The sequence below is a fragment of the Propithecus coquereli genome, unplaced genomic scaffold, assembly GCF_000956105.1.
Source record: "Propithecus coquereli isolate 6110/MARCELLA unplaced genomic scaffold, Pcoq_1.0 Scaffold87, whole genome shotgun sequence".
Lineage (NCBI taxonomy): Eukaryota > Metazoa > Chordata > Mammalia > Primates > Indriidae > Propithecus > Propithecus coquereli.
Window position 1 is genome coordinate 5,828,216 of NW_012154951.1, and position 10,087 is coordinate 5,838,302.

The 10,087-nt window shown below is 36.5% G+C and overlaps 1 protein-coding gene across 1 annotated transcript in view; it reads left to right on the top strand.

Moving 5' to 3' along the window:
* The window catches only part of STIM2 (stromal interaction molecule 2), a 165,723-nt gene that overhangs the window by 63,115 nt on the left and 92,521 nt on the right, over nt 1-10,087 (top strand). Inside the window, exon 2 of the mRNA XM_012664190.1 lies at nt 329-459. Within this exon, the coding sequence (XP_012519644.1) occupies nt 329-459 (131 nt within the window). The remainder of the gene's footprint in view (nt 1-328; nt 460-10,087) is intronic.

Sequence of the window (10,087 nt, forward strand, 5' to 3'; positions counted from 1 at the left end):
TTAGGTGGGGGATATTATTAGTAAATACAACAGGTTGGATAAGAAATGGTTAAAGATGTAGAAGATTTTAGGCAACCCAAAGTTAGTGCTAATATAACTCTTGGTTGTAGTTGCCTAATACTAATTAGGTTGGGTTATTTATTTTTGGCCAGTTGTGTTCATATATTGTACTTTTGATGTGAAGAATACTCTGCTAGACATTTTAAAGCCTCTTAGTTTGACTTAGTCTGAAGTTTAATCGTGTTGGTTTTTTTTAAAAGTTATATTCTCTAACTAAAGCCTGTGTTTTGGTATGGCAAGTTAGTAATTGCCCTGTGTTCAATTTCAGATCCCTGCATGTCACTGAGTCCACCATGCTTTACAGAAGAAGATAGATTTAGTCTGGAAGCTCTTCAAACAATACATAAACAAATGGATGATGACAAAGATGGTGGAATTGAAGTAGATGAAAGTGATGAAGTAGGTGGAAAAACATTTTCCTTTGTATTCTCTTACAACGGAATGACTGTGTTTTTAGTCTTAAATTTTCTCTATTCCTCATATGGCTCAACTCCTTCATTTTAAGCATCTTTAGTTTTTCCTTTTACATGTTAATTTTAGCGTCTATATTTACAAAGTTTTTGTGGGTCCATCCCCCAATTTGTGTGTGTGTTCCCAGTTTTGTAAAAATTTTTAGTCTCACATTCTTGGATTTCTCAAATATATATCCCATTTTGACTGTATCTATTGCTGCTTTACAAACCACCCCAAAATGTAGTGGGTTAAAATGACAACAGTTTATTATTTCCCCTGATTCTGTGGGTTGACTGGGACCAGCTGGGCAGTTTTCCTGTTCCCTTAGGTATGGGCCGAGGTCACTATGGCAGTTGCATTCATTTGGGAGCCTCTGCTGGGGCTGGGGTATCTAACATGGCCTCTTTTTCTTCATGGTCTCTCTGTGTTTGACCTCACATCATTTGGGAGTGTAGCTCAGGCTTCATTACAGCGTGGCAGCTGGCTTCCAAGTGGTAGTGTTCCAAGAAGGCAAGTTCCCATGTGCAAGTGCTTATCATGCCTCTGCTTGTCAGTGTTCACTAATATATTGGCCAAAGCAAGTCATTTGGCTAAGCTCAGAGTCTATGTGGGAGAGAATTATACAAGGATGTAGATAATAACCAGGAGATGTGGTTCATTGGAGGCCACCAATTTAGTAATTTACTGTACCCACTGTCTTTAGTTTTTAAGCATTCTCATCTTCCCCCGGTCTGGTTTCCCTCTTAGTTTCTCCATCAAAGTTGTTTTCTTTATTTGACTTTAGTCTCATTCTAGCTAAATCCCCTAGTCGTTTTTCAGACTTCTTCAGCCTTTTTGTTAGTTTTGTCACTATTGTAATTCTTTTCTTTTAGTTTATATAATACTTAATTACATTGTTTTATACATTATTATCTAGTGTTATTTAACAATGGCATTCTCTAATGACATTGTTACCCAACAGTGACATTCTCTAAAGATCAGTTCTTGACCTGCTGCACAAAATGTTTCCTTTGAGAATGCTCATCCATTTTCAAGTTGCTACTGTCTCTGTCTCTAAGCCAATCCAGATACCTGACCTACATGTATTGCTTTCTGCCTGACGTTTTTTAGAGAGTTCTTACTTTTACTTTAGACTTAGTTCGTTTAAAACAAAATCTCAGTTCTCTTATTCTAAATCTCTCCCTGTTCAGTGACACTTCTGGATCTACTCCTCCTCAATTCTTATTCCTGTAAGGTTGGAGTTGGCAGGTTTTTTCTGTAAAGGGCCAAGTTATAGGTTGAGATGTGTCCTTCAAAAACATTTGTTGAAGTCCCAACGCTTTGTACATCAGAATGTGACCTAATTGGGAAATAGGGTCATTGCAGATGTAATATTAGGTTGGTGCAAAAGTAATTGTAGTTTTGGACTGTGAATTTTAAATCATTATAACTAGGCTCAAACACATTTTTATTACTCAAAGTAGGAACTGTTACAATCAACACATTTTTGCCAATGAGAAATAAGTTTGTTTATTCCTGTAGCGTAAAAATCCATGTTTCGGGATTCGACAAACTCTTGGAAAGCGTTTTCTGCATCCTGCTGGTTGTGGAAACGTTTTCCCTGTAAAAAGTTGTCAAGGTGCTTGAAAAAGTGGTAGTCCATTGGCGAGAGGTCAGGTGAATATGGTGGATGAGGCAAAACTTCGTAGCCCAATTTGTTCAACTTCCGAAGCATTGGTTGTGCGACAAATGGTTGGGCGTTGTCATGGAGAAGAATTGGGGCCTTTCTGTTGACCAATGCCGGCTGCAGGCATTGCAGTTTTTGGTGCATCTCATTGATTTGCTAAGTATACTTCTCAGATGTAATGGTTTCACCAGGATTCAGAAAGCTGTAGTGGATCAGACTGACAGCAGACCACCAAACAGTGACCATGGCCTTTTTTTGGTGCAAGTTTGGCTTTGGGAGGTGCTTTGGACTTCTCAATCCAGCCACTGAGCTGGGCATCGTTGGTTGTTGTAGAAAATCCACTTTTCGTTGCACATAAAAATCAGATTGAGAAATGGTCCGTTGTTGTGTACAAGAAGAGAAGACAACACTTTAAAACGACGATTTTTTTTGATTTTCCGTCAGCTCATGAGACACCCGCTTATTGAGGTTTTTCACTTTTCCAATTTGGTTCAAATGCCGAATGACTATAGAATGATCAAGGTTGAGTTCTTCAGCAACTTCTCGTGTAGTTCTAAGAGGATCACCTTCGATGATGGCTCTCAGTTGGTCGTTGTCTACTTCTGATGGCCGGCCACTGTGCTGTGTACCTTATCTTCAAGGCTCTTGTCTCCTTTGCAAAACTTATTGAACCACCACTGCACTGTACATTTATTAGCAATTCCTGGGTAATATGCGTTGTTGATGTTGTGAGTTGTCTCTGCTGTTTACTACCCATTTTGAACTCAAATAAGAAAATTGCTCAGATTTGCTTTTTGTCTAACATCATTTCCATAATTTAAAATAAATGTAAAATAAACATCAAGTAATAAGTCATTAGCAAAAAAACATAAAGCGAGAAATGCACATTAAAATGATGTGTGACATAAACACCTTTATTTAGGAATGTATTCCAGTATCAAACAGCAAGTTTCAACAATGCTAAAACTGCAATTACTTTTCCACCAATTAATAGTTAAAATGAGGTCATACTAGAGCAGGGTAGGCCCTTAATCCAATATGACTGGTGTCCTTATAAGAGAGGATAATACCATACGAAGACACAGATGCATGGAAGAAGATAACCACTTAACAGTGGAAGCAGAGATTAGAGTTATTCTGCTGCATGTCAGGGAATTGCTGGTGACACCAGGAACTAAGAGGAAGGCATGGAACAGATTCTCCCTTAGATCCTTTGAGAGAGCATGGTTCTGCTGACACCTTGATTTTGAACTTCTAGCCTGCAGATCTGTAAGAGAATAAATTTCTGTTGTTTTAAGCCATACAGTTTGTGGTACTTCGTTATGGTAGCCCAAGGAAACTAATACAAACCAGGTAGTAAATATTTTAGGTTTTGTGGGCCCTGTAGTCTCTGTTGGAACTTCTCAACTCTGCCACTGTAGTGTGAAGCAGCCATAGACAATACTTGAACTAGTGGGTGTGACTGTGTTCTAATAAAGCTTTATTTGAGCTGGTTAAAAACTTTGGTTTTTTTCTCGGTAGTGCTCTCTGTTTTGTTTTGTGTTTAGGTCATAAGAGAAAGCATTTACTTTTATAGTTTATTCATTTAACATGGAACTAATATTTAAGGGCCTATTAATATGCTAGATCCTCAAACAGGTGTTTGGAATATATCAGGAAGGAAACAGGCAAAATCTGTGCCTTCAAGCTAACATTTCTGGTAGGCCTATGGGAAGGTGACTAAAGAAAAAACTAATAAATAGGGAAAGGGGGATCAGGACAGGTAGATGATGGGTGGCTGTAATTTTATATAGGGTGGCTAAATTAAGAAGGTTGCATTTATTTGCAAAAACAGACAGCAGGTTGGATTTGGCCTGGGTGCTGTAGTTTGCCAGCCCCTGCTATAAATAAGCTCTTGTGTTCTTAAACTTTATTCCTTTTCCTTCCTTTCTCCAATACCTCTTATCTGCTCTAGTTACTTGCTTGTTTTATTTTAATCTAGGTATTTATTATCTTGTGCCTCTAAGTTTTTCCTTTCTAATCCATCATGATTATCACTTTAAGAGTGTTTTTCTCTAGCTAAGAAACTTACAGTGATTTCTAATTGCTTATTAGATCAGATATTAAATCTCCAATCTTACATTTAATGTCTCTCAATCAATTTCTGCTTTTTATTGTGGTTAAATCATTTTTGTTAGAGCTCAGTCTCAGTGATACCAAAATCATGGCTTTCAGTTCTAAGTAGACCAATTTATTTCATTTATTTCTAGAACCAGAGACTATGTGATAATCTTACCTTGCATGGCTTCAAGTTTAAAAGGCTTTTGAAGTATGTAAATATATTCTGTTGGTCACAAAGAAGAGTGAGATGAAATTGATGGGTTATCAAGAGTTTTATCATTATTGGAGAGCAACATAAACTAGTTGTCATTTATTGTAGGCCATTATATTATATTGAGTAGATAATTAATTCTCTCAACATCATTATCATTATTCTCTCTCTCTAGACACCCCCCCACACAAAATCAAACTATAAAATTGCCTTTTAATAATAGTAATCTGAATTATTTGTGATGAATTATTATTTTTAATCCCCCTAGGATTGTCTAAGTGGTTAATTTAGGTGCTTAAGAAATTGAGTATTAAGTATGTTAATTCTTTATAAAGGTAAGTCATTTTCTAGGCTAAACAGATTTTCTAGGATTATTATTGTACGTTTTCTTGGTCATTTACAAGATGACAGGATTAGCTTTGTCAAACAAATTCCACATCAAGTCTGAGAGTATAGTGTTTGGTAGATGAGTGCTTTGTGCAATTTCCTAATTTTCTCCAGCAATTAAGTTGGAGATAACTTTTAACATTAAATCTGTGCTGCTGTGCTGAAAGGACACACTTTTAAGTAATTACACTGATGGTGCTAAGTTTTCCTTTGATTTTGATGTTACTTGCTGACTTACATATTAGATAGCATTATTTTAGGTTAGAAAACATTAATTCTGAGGGATTATTTAGCAGCTGAGTGAAAAGTGGGATTGAGGGAGCACATATGATTAATTTTGAGAGTTTTAGTATTATAATATGTTTGGAAAGATTGGTGTGTGTTTTTACTTTCAAAATCTGGAGTAGTTTTAGATAGTTATGTTTTGGAAGTTACACATTAATTTATTGACAGTTGGTTTATTTTGGGCCTAGAATAAGGACTAGATTCTTTATTTTAAAAATCTATAGAATAAAAATTACTTTTGTTATTAATTGACATTTCAATTAAAATATTATTCTGGTTTTTCTAACAACAACCAATTCTCCAATTCTCTGACACCAGCTGGGTGTCCCACAATTCAGTTCAATTCTGACACTGTCTACTTAAAGTTGGCATCAGCTCCCACAGTTAAAGGACTCAGTCCCACAAGACTGCCCCACTTCAGATGCCAGTCACAAGTCCTGGGCCTCCTGTACTTCTGATCGACTAGCTATAAATCTGGAATTTCCACGAGTCCCGCCTCAGGTTTGCTACAATGGCTCACAGAACCCAGGAAAACATTTTACTTACATTTACTGGTTTATTATAAAATTACAACTTAGGAACATCCAAATGGAAAAGATGCAGAGGGCAAGGCATGAGGGGAGGGGCACAGAGCTCCCATGTCCCCTCTGTGTATGCCACCTTCCTAGTGCCTCAATATTTTCACCAACCCGGAAGCTCTTGTGATCTTGAACCTTGTTGTTTAAGTGTTTTTAAAGAGCTTCATCTTCCTGGAGGTTGGTGGGTGGCACTGAAAATTATCACCCTTTAGTCATTTGGTCTTTCTAGTGACCAGCCTTATCCTGAAGCTATTCAGGGGCCCAGCCTAAGTCACCTTATTAGTATAAACTCTGATGTGATGGATAGGGGCTTGTTATGAATAACAGAAACTCTCCTGTTACTCTGGAAATTTCAAGGGATTCAGGAGCTTTGTAACAGGAACCAAGGACAGGGTGAATTATTAATTATGCAGTTCTTATGTTAGTCTGGTGCTTTCAGTTCAGTATAGGTACATTTTGATTTGTATTTCTTGTTAAAGTGTCTCTTTTTTAAAGAAGTAAACAAATAATTTTATGGGCTTCTACTAACAATCATTAGGAAACTTCACGAATTTAATAGAAAATCTTAGACAAAATTTTAAAGTACTTAATTTCTTGTGATATTTGGACTGAAATGTTACTTTAGAAAAATCATAACAGTATTTGGCATTTGAGCTGGTTAAAAACTGGTTTTTTTCTCGGTAGTGCTCTCTGTTTTGTTTTGTGTTTAGGTCATAAGAGAAAGCATTTACTTTTATAGTTTATTCATTTAACATGGAACTAATATTTAAGGGCCTATTAATATGCTAGATCCTCAAACAGGTGTTTGGAATATATCAGGAAGAAAACAGGCAAAATCTGTGCCTTCAAGCTAACATTTCTGGTAGGCCTATGGGAAGGTGACTAAAGAAAAAACTAATAAATAGGGAAAGGGGGATCAGGACAGGTAGATGATGGGTGGCTGTAATTTTATATAGGGTGGCTAAATTAAGAAGGTTGCATTACTTGGACAAATAAATAAATATCTGGTAATTTTCTAGAATTATGCTAAAGCTGAATTTGGAGAACTTGGAGCGTTTCAGTTTAGGAACAGGGCACAGAGCTTTTGCTCTCTAGCTCATTGTCTTTCTGGACCAAGAAGAAAAAGATTAGATGTCAGTGTATGCTGAATCTGTGACCTGTTTAATTTGAGTTGGTGATTATAGTCAAATTTGCATGTTTTGTCAATTTTTTTTAAGGATATTTTGGAAAATGTAGGTATTTGATCAACAGATAATTTAAGAGAAATGAATGGTGGTGTTGCCCTGAGCACAGCAGTAGGAGGCAATGTGGGAATTTACATCGGAGTTATTGCCTATTTTGTGACTGAAAACTTTATTATCACTGCTAGTGTGTATGAACTTTGCTTTCTGTTTATCTTTTTTTCTTTAAATTTTTTTCATTCCTTTCTTATTCTAATTTTTGTTTTTTAAAAATTTCTTCTCTTTCATTCCATCACTTAGAATAGATATCAGTTGGTTTGAAGAGTAGTTGGTCTATATACCTCTCTCTCTAAAATCAACTTTAAGACTAACTTATATGAAAAATCTGGTAGTACCTGGTATTTCAGTTTTCCTTACATTAGGTGTTCTGCCTACAAAATACCTTTGTCATCATTTGTGCACACGCATCTTGGAAAGTTTAGTTAACAACATAGATCTATCTGTGGAGGGTCACTTATGAAAGGAGAATCACTTATGAAAATAGGGAAAAGTAGGTTTAGAAAAACAAATAGAAAGAAATGCATTTTAAAGTAGGATCAGTGAGTTTTGAATTATGTAGGGTATTGTGTCCAACAGATTTAATGCATGTATTTTTTTACTGGAGTTTTCTAAGTTAAACTTTTAGCTTGTGTGTTAGTTGTCTATTGCTGCGTAAGAAATGACCCCAAAGCTTAGTGGCTTAAAACAACACACATTAATCGGCTCATGGTTTGTTGGGTCAGAAATTTTAGTGTAGCTTAGGCGGGTCTTCTGGCTCTTGCGTCTCTCACAAAGTACCAGCTTGGTCTTGCATCATCTCAAGTTGTGATTGTGGGAGGATCCACTTAAAAGCCTATTCATGTGGTTGTTGACCTCACAGGTCCTCACTGACTGTTGTCTGAGACATCAGTTTTCTGCAGCATCAATTTTCTCTCCGTAGGACAGCTCATGACATGGCAATGGGCTTCCCTCAGACCAAGCAAGAGAGACCTCGGAGAGAAAGAGAAGGGCCGGCAACAGGGGAGTCACAGTCTTTTTGTGACTGGTGTTGGAAGTGATGTCCTATCATTTGTGCTGTATTCTTCTTGTTAGAAGTGAGCCAGTAGGTCCAGGTGACACTCATGGGGAGACAGTTACACGGGTGTGAATACGAGGATGTGAGATCATTGGCAGCTACTTTAGAGGCTGCTTAGGTTCGTTTCTATACAACTTTAACTAGAGTTATGTGATGGGAGATTCTCAAGCCACAGAAATATAAAGTATAAAAGCAGTAAAGTTGTAAAACTTCATTTAGAAGGCTTCATTTTGGAAGTGACCCACAATTAAACTTTTTGTGTTTATCTTTGTAACAGGATATGCTTAGAATTTTAAAGTCCGATGTGTCTGATTAAAAGTTATGTGTTGAGTACTTTCTAGTCAATGGTGACTTTAATTACATGCACAAATGTACCAGTGTAATTTATTTGGCTGAAGGATCACTAGGCATTCTCTTGAAAGGATAAGCAAGGCAACGGTAAGGTGAAGAGAGTAGGTACTGGAGAATACTTGCTGTGCATTAAATTATAAGTACTGAGGTGCTTTCCTATATACTGAAATTTTCATAGTTTCATAGTTCATTTAGTTAATATAACTTGATGCCATAAAAATAGAGACTTTAATTCTTTCTGGAAAATAATGGCAATAAGCATATAATTAGAGTAGCAGAAAATGGTAAGTGTTCCATAGAAAAAAGGGTTGCATGGTCAAAATTGGGAAATGCTGTATTAATTTAGTTCTGTTACTGTAGGACTTCTCAGACTTATATTTGTGAATTTGTGTACTAAAATACCACTTATTGAGCACTTACATTTGTTCCATAGTATAAGCACCTCACATGTACTATGGTATGGACTCCTCATAGCAATGCTATGCACTGAGAATATACTGTTATTATCTTATTTGCAGATAAGGAAACAAACGTTGGTGGGTTAGGAATACGCCCATGGTCACCAACTTGTAAGTGGTAGAACTGGGGTTTTGAAGCCAGGCTGACTCTAGAACCCATATTCTTGATTTCTAGTCTGTGTTGTCTTTCTATGTTAATGTGTATTATTAATCTTCAATATGAGGGTAAATCTTAACTCTGTTTGACAAGGAACTTTTCCAATACAAGCTATCTTGTGCGTTTGGTAGAGTATAAGTGGTCAGTAGGTTTTTGCTTAATTGAATACTTTTTTCCTGAAAATCAATAATTGATACTAATACATAGTACTACATAGACTTTTTAAGTGACTTTAATGTAACTCGTTAGTACTGACACTAAACTTACTTTAGTGTCTGATCAAGGGCAAAGTCATTATTTAGTGAATGATAAATTATTTTTAAATTTGTTGCTTTTGTTTTGCATTTATTAAATTTTTCAAGGCAGTAAGTCTTGGCTATTAGTGTCTAACAGAGTACCTAATAAGCATTCAATAAACGTTTGTTTAATGAATGAATATTGGTAAATCAAACTTTTGGGGTGGCCTGGGCCTACGAGTGACCATGGAGGGCCCGTGGTGACTGTGGGTTGGGAGCATTCTGGAGCTCAGCAGCAGCAGCTCCTGAGTACTTGTCAACAACAGAAAAATAAGAACTGAAGAAAGAAAATTTAGTTCAGCAATCTTTTATTGAGCACCTGTTGGCTGCCAGACAGTGTACTAGGTGCTGGTGTTGCAAAGATAAACAAAGACATTTGATGTACCTATGACCAGTCATTTCGTGGAAAAAACATATATTGTCTTGTCCTGAAACTGAAAAGTGGTAAAGAATCAGTAGTACATAAGAGACTAGAAGTGAGAAAAAACATGAGAAAGCAGCAAATTAATGCTGGGATAATCCATGGCTATCAAGAAAGTGAGACAACAATGGAAAACACAAGAGCTAGTGAAAGAGTGGATCAGAGCTGGGAGATCTCTGTACCCCAGGTATGTTAGTGCATAGTGCAGATGGCATGCAAGTTATAGACCAGCTCTTCTAGTCTGTAGAGCTCCAATTGAGAGCTCTGGAACTCTGTATTTTTTCATGTCTGTTATAAAAACATTTTATCTTGCTTAAATGTAAATATTAAGGAGAGCTTAGAAAACTAACAAATGTTGTTTTATGATGA